Genomic DNA, 23,508 nt, shown 5'->3' on the forward strand with positions numbered 1-23,508 from the left:
TATCACCAGCCTTGTTGGTAGTCAGAGATTTTAAAACATCGGCAAGTTCCTTATTCTGTATTAGAACTATAGTTACATTTGCCTTCTCAACTTTCATTATCCTATCTTCAACCTCACCTTCTAAATAAACACTCATGAAGTAGTACAAATAGGAAAATATTTCTTATAGCAGTGATCATATTTATTTCCATTCTATTTGACTTACATTTCTTTCTGTGTCTATAAAAACTCTTATAATCAGTCTTAATGTTCTTATCAGTATAGTTTGGATAGGAACATTAAGACTTAAATTTAGCTTTACAAATCTATTCATGTGGGAAGATCTAAAAGAACAACAGTTTAACTTTAAAAAAGAATGTGCTCAACTGTTGATTTGATATTTTTCTTTAAGGGAAATGGAGAGACAACAGTAATTTGGAAAAGCCTATTTGTGGTTTTTCTGGGTTAGGAAAAACCTTTGGAAATGGAAAACATCTGGAAAAGAGGTGGTATGGAAAAAAAAGAAATAATTATAACCAAAATATATATATATGTTAAATGTAAAAGCTGTGCAAAAACTAGACATGGTAATCAAATGGTTTACACTTAATAATGGAGAGTAACAAGGAATTGACTTATCATTACTGCTGCTGTTCATTGTGGTGAAGAATTAATGACCACAAGAAAGAAACAGCTGGGTTTGCTGACGATGTGATTTAAGCACATTTAGAAGATGCAGAAGAAACTGAATAAATGGAACAGCATGACACAGAACTATGGCTTACATATTAAGAAGAATGAGAGCATGATTTCAAATCTTAGAGGAAATGTGCATATTTATTAGCAGCAACAGTAAGCTGTATTCCACGGGTGAAGAAGCAGACACAATTTGGTGTAAAGTGGATGACAAGCGATATCAAACAGGAAATGCAGTTGAAAAAGAGATTATGGAAGATATACAAGGAGAGGGGTGGAGGACAGATACACGAAGAATATAAGACGCGGGCCAGGAGAGTGACCAGAATTGTGAGGAAGGCAAAACTGGAATATGAGAGGAGATTGGCCCTAAGATCCAAAGAAAATCCTAGGGAATTTTTTAGCTATGTGGCCAGTAGGAGGAGAAATGACTTTGGAAGAATGATATTGTAGGATAAAAATGGAAATAGAGTGACTGATGCAGAGGACATAGTGGAATTGTTCAATGAGCACTTTATTGGAGTATTTCATCCCGGAGGAGGTTTTAATACTAGAGGGATAGGGCAGGATCAGGGTTTAGAGGTGCAAGAGGAGAGTGTGTTCCAAATACCGAGTGCTCTGGATACCAATAAAGCTGTTGGACTGGATGGTATTTCACCACGGGTGTTGAGAGAATGTGCTAAAGAACTGACAGCTCTGTTGACCTGCTTTTCAATAAAAGTCTGACTGAAGGAAAGGTACCCAGGGAATGGAAGGAAGGTAAGATAGTGCTGCTGCATAAAGGTGGTAGCAGACCGGAAGTGTTAATTATAGGTCTGTTTGTGTGTTATCAGTAGTTGTTAAGGGCTTGGAGAAATTAGTGAGGGACTATATACAGCGTTGGGTAGATGAGGGTAATGTTATCTGTGAGAATCAACATGGATTTGTTAAGGGGCGCTCTTGCTTTAGTAATATGATTGTCTTTTATAATAAAGTGACAAGAACAGTTGATGAGGGAAAGGCATATACTGCCATTTTTTTGGATTTTGCAAAGCCATTTGACAGGGTGCCACATGATAAGCTGATATTTAAGTTGCAGCATATGGGTTTAAATATTGGGTTAGTCAAATAGATTCAGGATTGGCTGACTGATAGGTATCAGAGAGTTGTGTATGATGGGGCAATATAAAGGAAGCAGAAGGTTACAAGTGGGGTTCCACAGGGCTCAGTATTGGGACCTGTATTCTTCAATATTTATATCAATGATATTGCCAATGGATTGCAAGGGGACATTCAGTTGTTTGCAGATGATGTGAAGTTGGGAAGGGTTATCAGTAATTGTGCGGATGTGGCAGCCCTGCAAGAGGATTTGAATAAACTAGAAAGATAGGCAAATAAATAGGGTTGTCAGTTCAATGCAGCAAAATGTAAAGTCTTGAAGTTTGGGATCCATCGATGGAAGGATGCGTACTCAATTGGAGGAGCTGTACTGGAGGAGGTAGGGAAGACAAGAGATCTGGGGGTGATGATGATAGAAAACCGAAATTATGGGAGGATATTGCTGCAATACTGAGAAGGATGCTGACCTGCAGAGATAAAAGAGTTATCATTCTGAGTAGTGGTTTCTTTGCATGGAGGGTAGTTGAACCTTGGAATGCATTGCCTGAGAGTGGTTGGAGTGGGGATGGTTAATGGGTTCAAGGAGTGGTATGATAGACTTTGTATTTCCTAAAAACCACCTCCCATGATGAGTCTTTTTGACTCAATGGAGGCCTGGATAATAATATTAATAATAATGATTTTAGATTGAATGGACAAGACTTGAAGAGGAATATTTGAAAATTTCAAATATTTTAGAAGTGAGGTTTCTTGTAATGGATAATTAGATCAGGAAATATAGAGGATTTTGCTGAATTAAAACTTCTTTAAACAACATAAGCAGTCTATGTTGACAGTGAGGTCCCATTAAAGCAGAAGCTTTGGGTTATGCTTTAGTGGAAGTGTTTTTTTTTTTTTAGTTATGCAGCAGAGACTAACAAAAAAAAAAAAAAAAAAGACATAGAATACATGCAATGGAAATGAAAGTTTAGAGGACAATGTTGGCTAAAACAAGAAAAATTAGAAATACAGACATTAGGAATTTATTTGAACTAAGGTGCTAATTAAATGCTCATAAACTCCCACTTGAAATATTGAGACATGAATTGAGACTTTAAAAATAAATAAATAAATAAATATATATATATATGTGCGACTCTGTAGCTCAGTTGATATAGATGAAGCCCTTCAGTCAAATTTGGTGCAACTGCAATAAACTTCATTTCGGTCAGACAGAAAAATCCATCGAATTACATCCTGAAGAACATAAAAGAGATGTCACATACAGCAAAACCAGAGCTTGTCAAACCATGTCCTAAATTCTGCTGATGCTAATGAGGAAAACTTCATTCATCCAGTCTTATGGGACAAATCTGAAAATATCTTTTGATGCTAAGATGAACTGAAAAGAATTGTGGTATCCAAAGAAATCGTCCTCAATCAAATATTTGTGATAACAGGCTAATTTGTACCTGTATTACAGTTCGGCAGATTGAGAGCAGCAACAAGTAGGTTTTAGACTGTTTTGTATATTGTGTTTAAAATGTTCCATTCCATTTTGCAAATATTATTTAACACTTTTGTAGTATATTTTGCACAATATTCACTCCAGTGGAAAAATGAGAGGGTAAAAAAAGTATAGGGAACTGCTGTTTTTTCTAAGTAACACTCAGAACTTTCTTTCACCACTGATATGATGATTCATAAGACAAATTACTGGGGGTGGAGATAATGAAGCTAATGTTTTGCTCAAAATCAAAGCTAAGCACCAAATTCTTGTTTTGTGTTTGCCCTCAAATCCACAACTGGCCTTGATGTTGGGTCCAAAATTAGGTACTCGATACTCTGACAAAGCCAGCTGTGATTAAGTGTAAAAGCATCATTTTAATATAATTTGTGATTTATCTCTTGTCCATTGTCAAACTATTTTTAAAAATACTAATAGTGGTGTGTTACTGCTTCTATTTATACTACATAAAGCTTAACCAATAAAGATTAGATAACACCACCAGAAATCTTAAGCAACATAACTTCAGAGTATGTCAACTAAAGATTAAGAAATTCATCTCAAGTATGCTTAATAGTTATATAGATCTGCCTTAATTTATTTGTGAGTGTTTACATGTGACGTAAAACTAACCTTTCGCCAGTCCTTCATGAAATTTGTATTGAATATCTTATTGCTAGTATAGTCACGATCCAACATTTTAGCATACCATACTGCAACTTCCTCTGCTTTCTTACTAAGTTCAACAGGTTTTCCTAAAAAAAAACAAAAAACAGATAATCAATTAGTAACATGTCATACCACCCTGATTAACTAAAATAAAAATGGAATGAAAATTATGCTTGCAAAATGTTAAAAAATTTACTAAATATTTCTGAAGTAGCATCCCACCTCTCATTAAGGTATCATGCTCAATAGTTTACTATTATAGCTAAGTAATTTGGCATACACATTGCTTGAAAAGAAGTCAACCAACACTCCCATTGTTTGTAGCCTGTCTAAATCAGAGGAATATGATGCTTCAAGTCAGTGCAACTGTATCCACATGAGACCACAAGAAGGGAACTGACAGAGTTTGAAAGAGGCATTGTGATAGGATGTCACGTTGCAAGCCTATCCATTTGACAAACTGGGCCATCCCAGGTCAACAGGCCATGATACCATACGAGATGGAAGCAAAGAGAGCCACCTGTAGGTACTACCCACACTCACCAAACATGACTGTAGGATACTATGAAGGATATTTAAAAACCGCAGTTTGTTGCCTGACACATTGAATGTGGAGTTCCAGGAATTGACTGGAACAAATCTGCACAAAAACATTCAGAATTGAGGCTCAGAAACATGGGTTAACATAGTAGGACTGCAATATGCAAGCCCCCACATTACCTGAACCAACATGCAGAATTGTCTTCATTGTGCAAAGAACATTGTACAGTGGGACATGGAAAGCTGTGTTATGGAGCAGCAAATTGTGCTACACCTTCTAAAAAGTGGATGGATGCTTAGTGAACATCTCTTACCAGAGTGCATAATTCCAACTATGAAATTCAGAGGTGGCAATCTGATGGTATGGTCCTGTTTTTTGTATGGCCTTGGACCTCTGTTTGTGGTGCCACAAACATTGAACTCCAAGAAGTGTCTGACCATTCTGGCCATTTCAATGCTTCTTTGCTTTGTGGCATTTCTATGCAGCTGACCATTGCTTCTTTCAGCAAGACAATGTACTGTGTCATAAGGCTGCTAATGTAATTGTGTGCTTTGTGGACATGAACATTGTCACAATGACTGACCTTCAGAATCCTGATCTCCACCCTACATCTGTGGGAGGAATTGGAGTGCTGGGGGGGAAGTCAAGGTCCTGGAAGTCAGACATCCCTTGACTTCCAGGACCTAATTATATGCCTACAGGAAGAATGGTCCAAAATTCCCATTGATCGCTATCATATGCTCGTGGAAAGTATGCCCCATAGGATTGCTGCAGTCATCACAGTGAAAGGAAGTCCTACATTTTATTAAGGTGGGCATCATGCTGTTTGTTCTTCACACTATGGTGTCCTTTGACTTCTTTCTAAACAGTGTATGAACAGTGTCCATTGAGTTCATACACTGCTTAGAAAGTTAATTAAAATCAAGTTCATACACTGTTTATGTGTATGAACTCTTTCCAAACAGCATATGAACTTAATTTTAAGTTCATGAAGTCAACATTTATTTTTGTTTAAGTTTTTTTTTTGTGTGTGTGTATTTTCAGGGATTGGAAAGGAGTGATTTGAGTTTCCACAAAGGAATATATAACTCTGATCAGATTTTTTGCTACTTAATATGACACTTGCTAACTCAACTTTGGTTCAACAAAATGCATTTTGTTGAAATGCATATCATCCTAAGATTATGTATACTCAGATCTTTCTAGCTGAAGAGTACAGTAATGTTTCTGATAGTGCTGTGGGAGGATTCAAATTGTTTTCTACATAAAAAAAGTTATGGCATTTATATAAAAGACTACAGAGTTTCATATTTACATCACTTTAGTTTCTGATCTGTTCTGCAATTGATGATATGATTTACAAATTACATATTTGGATATTTTCTTTAAGTTCATATATATTTTTATTGTTTCAATATAACAACCATTAAACTAAAATAAAAAATTTTCAAAAATAACTATATCTTTCATCTCAAAATATACATAGTTTATTCTTTGCAATTAATGATGGTTCTTCTGACTAATATAATAATATTCATTGTCTAATATAACCTTTTGGGACACTGTTTACAGGAAAGGTTAGTTTCTGAACTCCTGAGTAGTTTACTAACTCAGAAATGTTTTCTTAGCTGATAAATTAGTCAGGAATCCAGAAAGTTTTTTTTAGTGAATCCATTGCATCCATTTTAAAATTTCTGCCACATTAACATGTTTATATCATCAATTACTTGATATGATATCAATTACAGGTATCCCTTGCTTAACGCGATTTCGCGAAGTTGCAATCGCGTTAAGCGATTGCAACTTCGCGAAATCGCGAAATTGCGAGATACTTCGCGAAATTGCGAGATACTTAACGCGAAGTTGCAATGACGCCATGGACATGGCGTCATTGCAACTTTCAAAGCCTATTTTCTTAAAAAGACATTCTCAAAGGCAGTAGAAACAACAACAAGAGAAAATGCGATTATACTCCAAGAATTTTAGAAAAATTTTAACATTAATCATGCAATTGAAAACATTTATGATTTGTGGGAGCAAGTGTCTTCTACCTGCATGAGAGTTGTTTGAAAAAACCTTTTGCAGAATGCGTTAATGACTTGGTGGTTTCGAAAATCCTGCACTGTGGTTGAAGAAATCCTTGCAATTGGTGAAGACCTTGGTTTTGATGGTGTTGATGCAGATGTTAAAGAATTATTGGATTCAAATTCAAAAGTTTTTAGTGACAACGATCTTCTTGAAATTGAACAACGTGCATATGAAGACAACGAACAAATGGAATGTGAAGATGAGCTTCCAAAGGAGATAACAAAGAACTGGATGGAATATTTTGCAGTTTAGAATCACTTAAGCAGCAAGTAATGGATATGGATCCAGATATTAATCAAAGAATGCTTGTTTGCCAAGATCTAGAGAGTCATTTTGGTTGTAACTGTAGGATTTATACTGATAAGAAAAAACAAACTGTTCAAACGACTCTTTATAACTTTTTTTTGATAAAAAAATTGCAGTAACTAATGTAGGTTCAAGCATTTATTAAACATTTACTTTGCATTCATTTTTTATCTTTCCTAAAAGAGTACCACATAACGAATTATTAATACAGTAATGGATCATGGATGAATTGCAATTTTTACCAATATTTGATTAACGAGATTTTGATATATGCAGTAACATTGAGGGATTAATTAATCGCGTTAATCAAGGGATACCTGTATTTGATATTACTTGAAGAGGTGTTTAAACCACTGACATCACTACGTGATTAAGTTTATATTATTAGTGATCACCTACGAACCTTAGTCTATTTCTGTTCAGCACTCCAATATTATGCTTCCAAGGCACTTCTGATTGAATCAATCCATCCATCGATACCTTGGTCTTTCTCTGGATCTCTTTCCTACCATCTTGGCAGCACATATGTGTGTGTGTATCACACACACACACACACACACACACACACACACACACACACACACACACACACACACACAAATAAAACAGATGCACTATGTCTCTTTTAATTGCGAGATACTGCAACTTCCAGTAAAGATGCCACTAGTTTTCAGCCAAGCCATGTCTCATTTCTAATCATGACTCACAAAAAACATAAAACTGTCACATGCCTTCTACTACTACCTTCCCCATCCCAATAAATACCCTCATGTGTCATATGTTTCCTGAGAGAGAGAGAAACTGCAGACTGGCTGGTGTAGCAGATCTTGAGTAATCCTGTATCTAAATAGATAAGAGTAATTTGTCAATGCAGTGACAAACGGGAAACTGCAGTTGAGAATATATTCCTCAACATATTTCTTCTTGAGTCTCCAATACTTCAATGCAGACAGTCTTGTCCACTGTTTTTGTGGTCTACCAGCTGACCATTTCATATTTAGTTTCCAGTCTCTGCCTAGTTTAACTATTCTATTTTGGGTCCATCCTATTAACATGTTGATGCCATTCCAATCTTCTTTTTATATCCATGCTTGTATAGGCTGTAATCGACATTCTTCATACATCTTTTAGTTTTTTTATTCTATCAAATTTTGTAGTGTTAACTATTTTTATTAACGTTTTCATTTTGTATGTTGTATTTTTGATTGTTTCTATTCTTGTTTCATATGCATAAATCAATATTAGTCAGACCACTTACTTATTATTACGGGCAGCTCCAAGGAGTTCTTAGACTCATCGAGGGAGGCCCAACATCATGTCAAGAACAACTATTCAACATTCACACAGTATCTATCATACTTCACCTTTAACTCATTTACAGTCATGGCACCCACAACAGACTCTGGCAGCTTATTCCACTCATTTACCACTCTCCAAGTAAAAAACCTAGCTCTAACACCCTTGCTAATCACACTCTTACCAAGCTTCCATGGATGGCCCTTAGTCCTCTCACTACCAGTCCTATTCTCAAAAATATCTTCTGAATTAATCTTATAGCAATCCTTCAGTAAACTGAATGTCTCAATCATATTGTAAAAATAATCATAATTAAAATTCTGAATATTTTTACGTATTGTTTATGTTTATTAGTTTTGTTTTCATAACACGTATTGTCGGCACTTGCGATGTGCCGTTATGGAAATTGTTTTGTTAAAAGTGATATGTAACGCAGTTAAAAATTTAATATACTTACCGGATTTGAGTAGCTGTGTTACTTTAAACAAATTGATTGTGGTTTGAAATATTAAGTTTTGTGTTTTATGAAGACATTCTCTCTTGTCGCTAACGGAGACAGCGTATCAGCCATTTATACCAAACTTTCTGGCTTGCCACTTTCGAGGAGTGCGCATGCTCGCCGAGAAGTTTGATGAGTGATTGACAGCTGACAAGAAAGCGTTCAGTATCTGAGTAACACCTGTAAACAAGACAGCGTCCGGAAGGAATTTAGAAAACACAGACCGGCAGATATTCAGGTTCGGAGGAACTTAAGTTTTTTTTTTTTTTTATGTGACAGTCGGAGGAAAATTAATAGTATATTCCGAAAAAGGAATCATGGAACTATCAACTTTTAATGTGGAATAAGTATGTGGATAAATAAAAGGGAAATATTGCTATAAATCATTTCAAAAGGAATATTAGAGGAAACACTGATTGAAAGATTTATAGTAGATTCCGAAAAGGGAATCATAGAACTGTAAGTGAATTTTTTTATTGGAAGAGTTAAGACTGTCATTAAGTATTTAGTGAATAAAAGAAGAATTTGTTATTTACGTTCTAAAGGAATGTTCGAGAAAACTCTGATTAGGAAGTTTCATCTGTATTAAGGACGCCAGATCTGACTATTATTTCTACTAAAAAGAGACAGAATTAAGTCAGGAAGATTTTTATGTGTGCTACATGAGTGATGAAAAAGGATTCTGTAAAATGAAGAATAGAGTCATATATCTTCTGAAAAGGGCCTTGACAGAGAGAGAAACTGGCTATGAACATTTTGTCATTTTGAAAACAAAGTGTTCAGACTTAAGTGTAAGTTTATTTTAAAAAGGCCTTGGATCCAATTAATTTGTAGTTATAGTTATGTAATATTGTTTGAAGTGTATATATATTGTTTTAGTTTTATTAAATCTGTTTATTTTGTATTTGGTCTTGAGTCGGTGATTAAATGGATTCTGAAGAAAGAGTTAAGATCATTGCACCAATTGGAGTGAACCCTTGTGCACATAATAAAATATAGGTACACTCGGAATAAAGAAATAATTGTTAGAAACAGACATCATCTCTATGGTAGGATTAAATATTAAGATAAATATGAATATCCTCAATATAAAAATCCAATAAATATTAACAATATCACCCCCTTTTCCACCTATCAACCAATTTCTGCAGCCCACAAATATTTAACCTGTACTCATAAGGTTCATTCCATAGTTCTGCCATTATCTTGGTCACTCATCTCTGGATCCTCTCCACCTCTTCCCCATTGAGAAGAAACCCTGGCACCCATATCTGGGCACAGTAGTCTAGATGAGGTCTTATCAAGGCTCGATACAGAGGAACAATAACCTGTTTGTCTCTGAAAAACACTTTAATGAGTTTCAAAATAAACTCGTTAAAGTGTTTTTCAGCAACCAAGCAATTTGATGAGCTGATTTTGCCACATTTGCGATGTGTCCTCTAAACTTCAACTCCCTATCCACCAACTCTCCAAATCCCTAGCCTCGTCAATCTCCTGGAGTATGGTTCCACCAATGTGATATACTGCTGCTAATCTTTTCACCCCAAAATGCAAAACATTACATTTTTCCACATTAAATTGACATCCATTCTCCTTAGTCCAGTCCTCCAAACTATCCAAATCATACTGCAAAATTTTGACATCCTGAGCATTCACTATTGCTCTACCTAACTTTGCATCATCCACAAACAGATGCACAGTTCCTCTCAGATCCTTTCCTATATCGTTAATGAACAAATTAAACAGTAGTGGTCCAAGAACAGAACCCTGCGGCACACCACTAGTCACAGGCCGTCTTTTGGACTCTACTCCTGAATAAACCACTCTCTGATATCTCTCCATCAACCACCCTCCTATCCATCTCACCAACCCTATATCCATTCTCATATGCTGCAGTTTACTGATTAGAATTCCATGTGGTATCCTATCAAAGGCTTCAGCAAGGTCCAGTAGAATCACTGTAAACCCGTTACCCTTATCCAAAAGCCGTCACTGTGTTAGAGAATATGAGCAAGTTACTGAGGCATGATCTACCCTTCACAAAACCATGCTGTCCCCCATACAATATCCCAGTTTCATCTATCCAATCTTGTATTTTCCTCTCGACTATTTTCTCCAAGACCTTGACAACAATTCCTAAGATGCTGATCGGCCAGTAATTTTCAACAGCAGTCTTGGAACCTCCTTTATGCAGTGGAACTATTTTCCCCTCTTTCCACCCCCCTTGGGACTAACCCAGACCTGAGACTCAAATTAAACAAAATGGTCAAAGGCACTGACAATTCTTTAGCTGCTTCTTGTACGACACGAGCTAGTATACCATCCAATCCCGCAGATGAATTGACATTGAGGTTTTGTAATAGACTATTCACCTCCACTTCATTCACCACAATTCCTGTATAAGCTGTTGGTTCTTCCATTTCTGCAATATACTCTTGCAAAGTGCTCACTCAGTAATTCTACTATATCAACTGATTCGGTTACCTCCCTACCATCGGCATCCTGTAAAATCAATCTGCCGTATACATTTTTTCTTTTACTTGCAACATATCGAAAAAACTGTTTGGGATTCTCTTTAGCCTACATGGCTAATGTTCTTTCATAATCCACTTTTGCTTTTCTTACCACACTTGTTACCCTTCTGGCCTGGGCTTTATACCGTTCATGTGCCTGCAGGTCACCTTTATCCTTAAATTCCCTCCACAATTGTTTCTTTTTTTTTTTTTTTGCAGCTCAAACTTAATGGAATTATTCATCCCTTTAATCCCTACTTCATTTATTATTCGGACTCTAGGTATACCGTCAGCCACTGCCTCCTGCAAACACTTCTTAAACGCTTTCCATGCACTATCAACATCCAGCCCTTGCAGTTTACATGCCATGGCACTGAAACAATCCAACTCCTAAGCTTGTCATACTTACCAGCCCGATAATTCCACGTACCCTGTCTTAATTGTAAATTCCACACCTTTAGCCACCTCCCAAGTCAAGACCCTATGATCACTCTCACCAATTGGTGGCAATGTGGTCATATTCGTTACAGTCAAATCCTCAGATGCAATTACTAGGTCAAGCACTCTCTGACTCCTAGTATTTTCCATTACATGCTGATGCAGATAGTTATCCCTTAATAACCGCATAAAATCCAATTCCTTCCTCCCATGTGTCCTCTCCTCCCTCCAATCAATGCTACCATAGTTGAAATCTCCCATAATAATTACCCTCCTTCCACTCATTTCTTTTATTTGCTTATGCATACTATCTCCACCATCTTTTCCATCACCTGGTCTATAGCAGCACCCAATTGTATATTTTGTTCTGCTAGCCTCAATCTCACACCAAATGGCCTCAGATATGCTCTTTTCTCTATCCTGCAATTCAACTTCTATTCTCCTTGGCTGCAGCTCATCAGCTATCATCAATAATACTCCTTCCCCCATTTTATTCTCCGTGTCACTCTTGAACATACTATACCCCTCACATTCAATTCCACTAGCTATATCATTTTCAGTCAGCCATGTTTCACTAATGCCAATAACCTGTGGTCTGGAAGTGTCAACCAAGGCCAAAAATTCTTCCTTCTTTTTCCTAATACTCCTAGCATTAGTATACATGAATTGCAGATCCCTCTTTAGCCCCACCCCTACCTTGTTGCCTTATACTAACTATCCCATTCTGATTTTGAATGTTGAAAGTTTATTTTTCACTTGGTTAGAGTATAACAAATTTAGTTTAATCCTTTATCCAAGTGTGAGCAAACAAAGTTTGTGCCTGAAAGTATCTTCAGGACTGGGGTAAGGCGGTACAACACCAGGACAACTCGTTGCAAAGGTAGAGCAAGCTAAGAGTTGCCCTGGTGTTGTACCACCTTACCCCAGTCCTGAAGATACTTTCAGGCACAAACTTTGTTTGCTCACACTTGGATAAAGGATTAAACTAAATTTGTTATACTCTAACCAAGTGAAAAATAAACTTTCAACATCTTTCTCTAAATCCAGAGTAATTTATTAAAAAAAGGTGGCACACCATTTGGCAACTCCTATAGGTTGAGATGACCTGCTAATGCTTCTGCCTGGTATCTCAACTTGGGCCTGGCTCCCACTGAAGAGACCTCAATAAAGGTCGAAATTAGTCTGGGTAGTGGCCCTTCCCTTAATGCATAACATTAGACATATCTGCAAGGAGATGTGTTTTGCATTATAGGAGATACTGAGACAGGAGTGTTGGTAGCTTGCTCCACCTTTGCAACGATTTTTCCTGGTGTTGTACCACCTTACCCCAGTCCTGAAGATACTTTCAGGCGCAAACTTTGTTTGCTCACACTTGGATAAAGGATTAAACTAAATTTGTTATACCCATTCTGATTTGTTGTGCTTCTTATTCGCTTATCCACTGAAGAATGTGGCAAAATTGTTTACACGTCTAAAATAAAATATTGAAAGCACCTGGCAGGTGAATCAGCAGTTGATGTGAATTTTGAATGCTGAAACATCAATCATGCTTGTCCTCAATAAATGCTATTACTGCTCTCAGACTCAAGTGTTTAACGGAACAGAAAGAAACTTTAATCATTCTAGCTGATAGTCAGAAATCACTCTGAGAATATCCAAATAAATAATTTAATCAATCAATTATTATTTCAAGTAATTATATTACAAGTGATTTAGTATACATACATACATACATACACAAAGTCATTAAACAATATTGTTTACTGTTAATTTAAACTGTGCAGTAATAAATTTGTACACTGAGCTCAAATGAATTAAATTCATGATGAAAAACACAGGCAAGAAACAACATCATCATCATCAAGTGAAATCTCAAGTAAATTTTTAACACTTAGTTTTGAATGAATTAAGCATAGTTGCTGAATTATACCAATTCTAGTATTGAAACTGATTTTTCTCATTCATTCTTTCCTTTTTAGGGGAGAGAATTTAACAGGAAAAACAAAATATTCCTACCTTCCAATAGTTAAAGAAAATATTCATCGAACTACTTCTGTGTCATGAAGAAATGAAAATTCTTACATAGCATAACAGATTAAAACAAATTTTCTCCTTATCACGAAATGAGATGAATTATCGTTATCAACAGTTACTTTGTTTCCTCAAAGAAATTCCTATAAGAAAAACTTGGAAAATACTGCACATCGATAGGCATTAACATACTGTATGGTGATGTGCTTCTTAATAAAACTTTGGTTTAATTCCCCATTTAATCTTGTGGAAAGATTCAATTCATATTCTTCCATACACTAACTGCTTCCAGCTGTTATTTTCTAGCATTCTGTTGCTAGTCAAACAAATGCTGCATGACATCATATTGGGATGTGCTGGTCACATATAAGTTCTTCACTTCTATGCTTCACTTCCACCTCAGCTAGACTTGCATCACTTGCAGGCGCAAACTTGACTTATTTGTCTGTTTGCTTACTTGGGAAATGGAGTAAAACCAGGTTTAAAAATTGCTTGGTATTCTTAACACACACACATATATAAAATAGAAAGTATTTTACCTTGGGTATAATAAATGTTAAGAATACCAAGCAATTTTTAAACCTGGTTTTACTCCATTTCCCAAGTAAGCAAACAGACAAATAAGTCAAGTTTGCGCCTGCAAGTGATGTAAGTCTAGCTGATCCTACAGGTAGTGCAAGACCAGGGCAACTCGTGTCGAAACCGGTCTGGGTAGTGGCCTCTTGCCTTTAATACAAAACATCATGCATCTCCTTCTTGGAGATGTGTTTTGGCATTAAGGGTAAATATAAAGATTAGTGATCAGAGCTCATGCCACCTTTACCACGAGTTGCCTGGTCTTGCACTACCTGTAGGATCAGCTAGACTTGCATCACTTGCAGGCGCAAACTTGACTTATTTGTCTGTTTGCTTACTTGGGAAATGGAGGGTTTAAAAATTGCTTGGTATTCTTAACACACACACACACACATATATATATATATATATATATATATACACACACACACAACCATGTCTTATTCAGATATAAAGAATGCACATGATCTTGCAATCTTCATAAACAAACATTACCAGTAAAATGGATACAGCTCAGTGACTATTGACATGACACTAGCACAGGATGCCACCTTTGCAACAACTCAGCTCATGAAATATCTGCCCTGCTGAAGCTGTCTCAGTCAACTGTAAATGATATTATTATGAGGTGGAAATGCATACAAACAAACAATAGAAAAGTCATGACCTGGTGGACCACATAAAATCCCAGGGCAGAGCAAATGAGTGCTGAATACTGAACAAAAATATTACCTGTTCTTGCTAGTAACTCGCTACTCAGTTACAAAATATCTCCTCAGATGGTGAATAACAATTCACCATCTGAGAGTCTGCAGAAGAGCCTGGGTTTGGCAGATGACAGGAGAATGCTACCTGCCTATATGTGTTTGCTGACTATGAAGTTTGGTGGAGGAGGCATCATGGTATGGGACTGCTTTTCATAGTCCCCACCCCCATCCCCAATTTTCAGTGATGAAAATCATAATGCTACAGCCTATAATGACATTCTAGACCAATCTTTTTCCAAATTTTCTGGTTGTGGCCTATTTGGACAAAGTATGTAACTCATTTCCCCACTAGTTTCCATACTCTTTGACAATGTCATATTTTTCATCCGAGGAGGAGTCAGTTTTAATACTAGAGGGAAAGGGCAGGTTTGAGGTTTAGAGGTACAGGAGGAGAGTGTGTTCCAAATACTGAGTACTCTGGATGTCAGTAAAGCTGTGGGACTGGATGGTATTTCACCATGAGTTTTGAGAGAATGTGCTAGGGAACTGACAGTGCCTTTGAACTGGCTTTTCAGTGAAAGTCTGGCTGCGGGAAAGGTGTCCATGGAATGGAAGGAAGGTAAGATAGTGCCATTGCATAAGGATGGTAGCAGACTGGAAGTGTTTAATTATAAGCAAGTCTGCATGTCATCAGTAGTTGTTAAGATCTTGGAGAAAGTAGTGAGGGACCATATACAGCATCGGGCAGATGAGGGTGGTGTTATCCGTGAGAGTCAACATGAATTTGTGAAGGAGCACTCTTGTTTTAGCAATATGCTAGCCTTTTATAATAAAGTTACAAGAGCATTAGATGAGGGAAAGGCATATACTGCCATTTTCTTAGACTTGGCGAAAGCATTTGACAGGATGCCACATGATAAGCTGATATTTAAGTTGCAGCACATGGGTTTGGATGTCAGATTGGTCAAGTGCATTCAGGATTGGCTGTCCGATAGGTATCAGAGAGTTGTGTATGGTGGGACAGTTTCAAGGAGCAGAGAGTTACAAGTGGGGGCCTCACAGGGCTCAGTACTGGGAGCTATATTGTTTAACCTTTATATCAATGACATTGTCAGTGGATTGCAAGGGGATATTCAGATGTTTCTGGGTGATGCAAATCTGGGAAGGATTTTTAGTAATAGTGCAGGTGTGGAAGCCCTGCAAGAGGATTTAAATAAGCTGGATAGATGGGAAAATGAATGGGGATTTCAGTTTAATGCAGCAAAATGTAAGATCTTGAGGTGTGGGAAACAATCGATGGGAGCTGCATACTCTATGGGAGGAGTTATACTGGGGGGAGTAGGGGAGACAAGAGATCTGGGGTTGATGATTGATAGAAACCTGAAATTTAGGGGACATATTGCAAAGGTGGTGAAGGTAACACAGAGGATTGCTGCAATAATGAGAAGGACACTGACATGCAGAGATAAAAGGGTTATCATTCCATTGTGTAAGTCTCTGATCAGACCACACTTCGAGTATTGTTCTCAGATTTGGTCCCCGGGATTTGAAGGGGATAAATTATTATTATTATTACTACGGGCTACTCCAGGAGTCCTTAGACTCATCGAGGGAGGCCCTAAACATCATGTTCACACAGCTGTTCAACATTCTCACAGTATCTATCATACCTTGCCTTGAACTCGCTCACTGTCTTAGCACCCACAACAGACTCTGGCAGCCCATTCCATTCATTTACCACTCTAAAAGTAAAGACCCCAGCTCTAACACCCCTGCTAACCACGCTCTTGCCCAGCTTCCATGGGTGTCCCCTAGTTCTCCCACCACCAGTCCTGATCTCAAAAATATCATCTGAATTAATCCTATAGAATCCTTTTAGCAATTTGAATGTCTCAATCATATCTCCCCTTTTCCGCCTATCAACTAGTTTCTGCAACCCACAAATCTTCAACCTGTTCTCATATGGTTCATTCCATAGACCTGCTATCATCTTAGTCACTTGCCTCTGGATCCTCTCAACTTCCTCCCCATCAAGAAGGAACCGAGGTGACCAAATCTGGGCACAGTAGTCGAGATGAGGTCTTATCAGGGCTCGGTACAGAGGTACAATAACTTGTTTTTCCCTGCTTGTCAAGGTATTTTTCAACAACCAAGTGAGTTGATGAGCTGATTTAGCTACTTTTGCAATGTGCCCCCTAAACTTCATCTCCCTATCCAGCAACACTCCCAAGTCCCTGGCCTCATCAATTTCTTGGAGTACAGTTCTACCAATGTGGTATACTGCTGCTAATCTTTTCACACCGAAATGCATAACCTTACATTTTGTCACATTAAATTGACATCCATTCTCCTTAGTCCAGAACTCCAATCTATCTAAGTCATCTTGCAAGACTTTGACATCTTCTGCATTCACTATCGCCCTACCCAACTTTGCATCATCAGCGAACAAATGAACTGTCCCACTTAGACCCTTCCCTATATCGTTAATGAACAGATTAAACAGCAGTGGTCCAAGAACAGAACCCTGTGGCACACCACTAGTCACAGGCCGTTTTTTGGAGTCTACTCCTGAATAAACTACTCTTTAATATCTCTCCATCAACTACCCAGCTATCCATCTCACCAACCCTATATCCATTCCCATATGTTGTAGTTTACGGATTAGAATTCCATGTGGTATCCTGTCAAACGCCTTTGCCAGGTCCAGCAGTATCACCGTAAACCCATTTCCCTTATCCAGTTCAGCCGTCACCTTGTTATAAAACTTGAGCAAGTTACTGAGGCATGATCTACCCTTCACAAAGCCATGCTGTCCTCTGTACAGTATCTCATTTTCATCAATCCATTCCTGTATTTTTCCCTTGACTACTTTCTCCAAGACCTTGGCAATTAACTGTGGAAAGGGTACAACGGTGGATAACAAAGTACGGTTTCAGGACTGTACCATGTTAGTTATGAGGGTCGGCTGAGAGAATGGGGACTGCAGAGTTTGGTGGATAGAAGAAGGAGATGTGATATGATTGAGACATTTAAACTGTTGAGAGGTGGTTACAGGGTTGACACTGGGGAGTTCTTTCCCTTGGTTGAACAACGGGTAGGAGTGATGACAAGAGGCCATCCCTGGAAGTTACGAAAGGAAACTGTTTGTAAGAGGGTGAGGAGTGGTTTCTTTGAATGGAGGGTGGTTGAACCATGGAATGCATTTCCTGATGGAGTGGTGAGAGCGAGAACGGTCAATGAGTTTAAGGAGTGGTATGACAGGCTTTGTGTTTCTCAGGGAGGGACCCCCCCCCTCGATGAGTCTTGATAGACTTTGTGTTTCTTAGGAAGGAACTCCCACGATGAGTCTTTGGACTCCATGGAGGCCTGAATAATAATAATAATTATCATCAGGGGTGTGACATATAAAAGCTCAACTCTAAGTACAAAATTATGAAGTAGTTGGCATATACCAAACAAAAATTTTTCATTGGAAAATTAAGTCAACAGAAAATTAGGATGGGAATTCTCAGTGCATTTCTCAGCATTCCACTGCAACACAGTGTCTGAATTTATGTATCGTTATCAGTGCTTTTTTCCTGCCATTTTAAAACCGGAACGGCATTACGGCACGTATTTTACAGTTTTTTTAATTTTTCAAAAGTAATTTTTGAAATAATGTTCGCACATACATAACACGAATGTGCAAGGCATTAGCATCTACGTTTGTGGCTGTATGGACGTGTAATTGACAACATGTGAAAAATTTTTGGTAAAACACTTATTTATCTAAAAAATATCTTTATTGAATTGAAGTAAATTTAACGTCATTATTTTCATATCCATTTAGCATTTTTTTTTTTAAACTTTTAGTGTAAAAGTCTGATCCAAGTTCGAAAATGAAACAGATTTCCAATTACTTCTCAACCACCAGTCCGATTAATAAAAAGCTCAGAATAATAATAGACATGATGTCAAAATATATGGAAATAATGGTTCCAGTTGATGTTTTCGAATAATCTCAAGCTAATCTTGAGGAGCAAGGCCAAACTGAAAATGACTGGCCGAATTGCTGGACATTAGATAAAAAAAATTATTTTTGCTCGAAAAATGAATGGATGTATATTTGCAAAAAGAAACTTGGCTGTGTGCCTTGCAGAAAAGTTAGAACTCTTGGAATTGAAACAAAGATGGGAATGAAAATTTCCAAAGAATGGGCCAACAATGAGATTACATATTCTGGCAAATATAAGAAGCTATAGATGGGCTAGCTCACTTCGAAAAAAAAATGTTCGATCACAGAGAATCTGCTGCACACAAAGCAGCGTTAAAAATTGTTTCTGAAGCTGAAAAAAGACCCTTGAAAAGGTTTTTTTTAAAATCATTATCTCATGAAAAAGAAATAACCGCAAAAATTTTTCAAACTACATATAAAGTAGCAAAGGAAAACCAATCATTCCATAATTTTGAAAATGAAATTGATCTGCAAGAACTGAATGGAATTGAAATGGGTCGTATTCTTCATTCAACAAATGCATGTATTAATATTGTGAAGAAATGAGAAAAAATGTGTTTAAAGAAATCGTTCAATCCAAAAATATAAGTTTATTGATAATTGATGAATCAACAACAATAAGCAATAAAACCACTCTCAGCGTATATCCGATGCTGTATCAAAGGTGTTGGAATGAATTCACCGATAAATTTATTTTTGGACTTGATCGAACTTGAAAATGTAATGGCAAAAAGAGTATTTGATTCCTTACTTCAATGTCTTAACTATTATGGGATGACAGAAGATTATTTTAAAAAATATTTAGTTTCTCTAGCATGCAATGGCAGAAAAATTTCCTTCTATTATAGTTTGGCATTGTGCTAATCACAGACTAGAATTATCAGTAAGTGATGCTGTAAAGGAAATTTCAGGAATCAATAGATTCAAATCATTTATTGATAAACTTTATGTCCTATACCATGTTTCACCAAAAAACAGTAGAGAGTTGCATTTATGTGCAGAATCACTAGAGGTTGAGCTGCTGAAAATTGGAAGAATTTTAAGTACTCGATGGGCGTCATCTAGTTTCCGTTCAGTTTTGACTGTGTGGAATAATTTTGAATCTCTAATGCATCATTTTGAAGATGTGATGCATGATCCTATGAAGGATAAAAATGATAAATGTACTTATGATGGCTTAAGAAGAAAAATAACTTCTAAAGACTTTTTATTGGATCTAGGATTGATATGTGTGATGCTCTCCAAGAATTGTTTGAACCTGCAAGACAATGACATGAACCTTTACAAGGCAAATCAAAAAATAAATGTACATCTATAATAGGGTCCAAAATTCTGTCTTCTTTCTTCAAGTTTTTTGAAGAAAGAAAGAAGGAAGACAGAATTTTGGACCCTATTATAGATGTGCTGCAGCTGCTGTACGTGATCTGTGCTTTCGTTGAGTTTTATTTTATGAAAAAGCTCCAAAAATTAATCCTCCTATTGACCCAAAAACATTTTATACCAAATTGAAAGAGTCAATTGAAAAATGGTTGTTTGACAGTGAAGATGTTGAGCTAGCACTTTGGGCTCGCATGCTTGACCAAAAACATTGGCCTGAAGATATTGATGCTCAGCTAACATTCGGAGAGGCAGAAATTAAAAATTTGTCAATCAGACTTCAACTAAATGAAAGAAAAATTATTAGTGGATTCCGTGAATACATTCTCAATCCTTCGAAGTATGTTGATCTGCAGTTACTTAGAGGACGACATTCGGCCTTAGATATTAAGAGCAAAGAAAGGAGTCGAGACGATTTGTTCGACGAGAATTGGACAAAACTTTGGAAAACACTATGAACTTCTCTTAAGTTATATAATGTTTTTACAAAGTTACTTTTACTTTTATATTTGGTCTTTGGTTGTATATTTTAATTTGTTTGTTTAATTTTACATTTGATCATGTCTAAAATAAAAAATACTGAAGATAAATTATATTGAATTCATTTGTGCGACTCCGTGACAGCAACAGCTGCTTTATATTTCATTTGAATTAAGATTTGAATATCATTTTCTTTAATAAAAAAGCTTAACAAGATGTGAGTTCTGGCTCCTTTTTTTCTAGGGAAAAAAGCACTGATCGTTATACAGTTGTGTGTGTGTTGAGATACACAACATGCAGCAAAATATTATGCATATTATTATACTGAAATAAAACAAATTAAGTAAAAGAACTTTTTTTCAAATTAATAGAATTTTTAATATGTTGCATTCTAAACTGTATCTGAAAATTTACAAACTAAGATAAAGTATTATTTACTAATAAAATTCTCTCATGGACTATACTTTGAAAGATGCTGTTCTAGATAACTCTGTGCTTCCAACTTTATGGCAACAGTTCAGTAAAGACCATTTTTCAGTATCAATACAATACCCATGTCTACAATGTGAGGTCTGTGCAGTTATGGTTTAATAAGACAGGTGCTGAACACAGAGGCCTGGCCTCGATTTCATTGAATTTAATGTAAATGTGAGTCAGGTCAAATTTCCCAACAGGAGTGACCGACCTCATCAATGTTATTCTGGAAGAAATGGAAAGGAATTACTACAGCAACATAACAAGATGTAGTAGAATGCCTTCCCAGAAGACCGAAGACTGCTATAGCATCAAAGAGTGGACCTACTCCATATTAACACTCTTCATATTAGAGTGAGAATTGAAATCAGCAGGTGTCCAGATATTTTTGATCAAACAGTGCAAATAAAACTTCACTAAAATACAGTCAATCCTGCACTTATGGAGAATGGAACAGGGTTCTGTTCTGACAATCTATCATAAGTTGAAAAAGTCATAAATTGGAAAGCATCATACGAACCTTAAGGATTTGTTAACAATTAACATGCCTGAATGCTAAGATGGGGTGCTTAATGGTCAAAGCTGTATAACTGAGAAGAGACCTCCAAATAGTCTTTAAAGGAATGCAGAGAACTAACCAGAGCTTCTGACCTAATGTCCAATCCTCACCTTCTCGTGGTGCACCCTGTAGGTATCTACCTGATACTGTTATGTTGGAGGTTTAATGGATTTTTTTACAACACTCAAAAAGAATTAAAATAGAATTTAATACTTCCTATATTTCGTCCTAGTCACTAGGACATCTACGGGGATTACAAAAACAATTAATGTAACATGCACACAAAAACTTACAATACTAAGCCCAACCACGTGGGTGGAGCACCCTCTAAGGGCGGTAGTAGGTGGCCTGAAATGTAAGGTAAGACCTCTGGTGATGAGTGTTTCCCAAATCTTCGGAAGCTTAATGCAACCGAATTTATTTAGATTTGGTTGGTTTCTGAGAGCTGCTGCTGCTGCTTCTAAGAAAAGTCTCTCTTTCTTGAATTTGCTGTGGTGCAGCATGGTGGTTTTCTTCCATGATACTCTGTGGGTGGTGTCCAACACGTGGTCAGCCAAGCCTGAATGGCCATAGTTGTGTTTAACGATGTACGACTTGTGTTCTCCAGGTGGATGGATGCTGATCTGCCTGTCTGTCCAAAGTATGGAAGCTTACAGGAACAGGGTACTTTGTAAACTCCAGGCAGAGAGAGAGGAGGGAGCTGATCTTTCGTAGACCGGATAAGGGTAGCAAGTTTGCGGTAGGGCTTATATGCTGTGTGTAGGTTATACTTTTTTAGTATCTTGGCTATTTTTTCCGAAGTGCCACGGATGTAGGGTATGGTGATGGCATTTTTAAAATCTTGTTGACGAGAGGGACGGGGAATGCGGGAGGAATTGATTATTTTTTTGATACTGTGTTCGCTGTAGCCATTGGAGAGGAAAGTTCTGTGTATGTGGTTAAGCTCAGTAGTGAGGGTGGTACCACTGGAACAAAGATTGTGGGCTCTCTTGGTAAGAGTTTTAATGATGCCATATTGTTGCGAGGGGTGGTGGTGGGAGAGTTTGTGAATGCATCTGCCTGTGTGTGTGTGGGTTTTCTGTATACAGTGAAGGCAAGTGTATCATTAGGCAGGCGTGTAACTAAGGTGTCTAGGAAGGGTAAACAATTGTTCTTTTCCTTTTCCATAGTAAACTGGATTCTTGGATGTAGGCTATTGAAATGACTGAGGAAGGAGTCTAACGTGTCTGGGCCATGAGGCCAAATAGAGAACACATCATCCTCACAGCACTTAAGCCTCTACACAAGAAAACTACCTGATACTGAATGAATGAGGATGGGCTGGCAATTTGGGATTTAGCTGACCAAATTGTATTCTTATTGGCTTAAACCAAAATGTAGAATAATGGTACAACAAGATAGAATTTCATGCTGGCTAGGGCATCGCCTGGTTAAACAAGATCTTTTCGCTGTTTGCCCTGGTTCACTGGTTTTCACCAAGGAACCAGGGTAAACAGTGAAAAGTCAGCTACTGGAACAAATCCTAAAATACACCCTCAACTCAACATCACTAGAGTTCAAGATCGGTACTATCAGCATAAGAAGCATGAATAGCAAAGAAATGGAACCAGCTGAGGAATTGGATAAGTACCAGATCGACATAATAGGGGTGACTGAAACAAAAAGACAAAAACTAGTGAGATTTTTCTGAGAGATTTGATG

At 37.2% G+C, this 23,508-nt stretch overlaps 1 protein-coding gene across 1 annotated transcript in view; it reads right to left on the reverse strand.

Annotated features, from left to right (window-relative positions):
• The window catches only part of LOC150103256 (DNA topoisomerase I, mitochondrial-like), a 364,529-nt gene that overhangs the window by 167,571 nt on the left and 173,450 nt on the right, over positions 1–23,508 (reverse strand). Inside the window, exon 6 of the mRNA XM_090398605.1 lies at positions 3,893–4,014. Within this exon, the coding sequence (XP_090254731.1) occupies positions 3,893–4,014 (122 nt within the window). The remainder of the gene's footprint in view (positions 1–3,892; positions 4,015–23,508) is intronic.

Source organism: Typopeltis vanoorti, chromosome 9 (genome assembly GCF_054136105.1).
Source record: "Typopeltis vanoorti isolate ZY-2024b chromosome 9, IOZ_Tvanoo_1.0, whole genome shotgun sequence".
Classification (NCBI taxonomy): domain Eukaryota; kingdom Metazoa; phylum Arthropoda; class Arachnida; order Uropygi; family Thelyphonidae; genus Typopeltis; species Typopeltis vanoorti.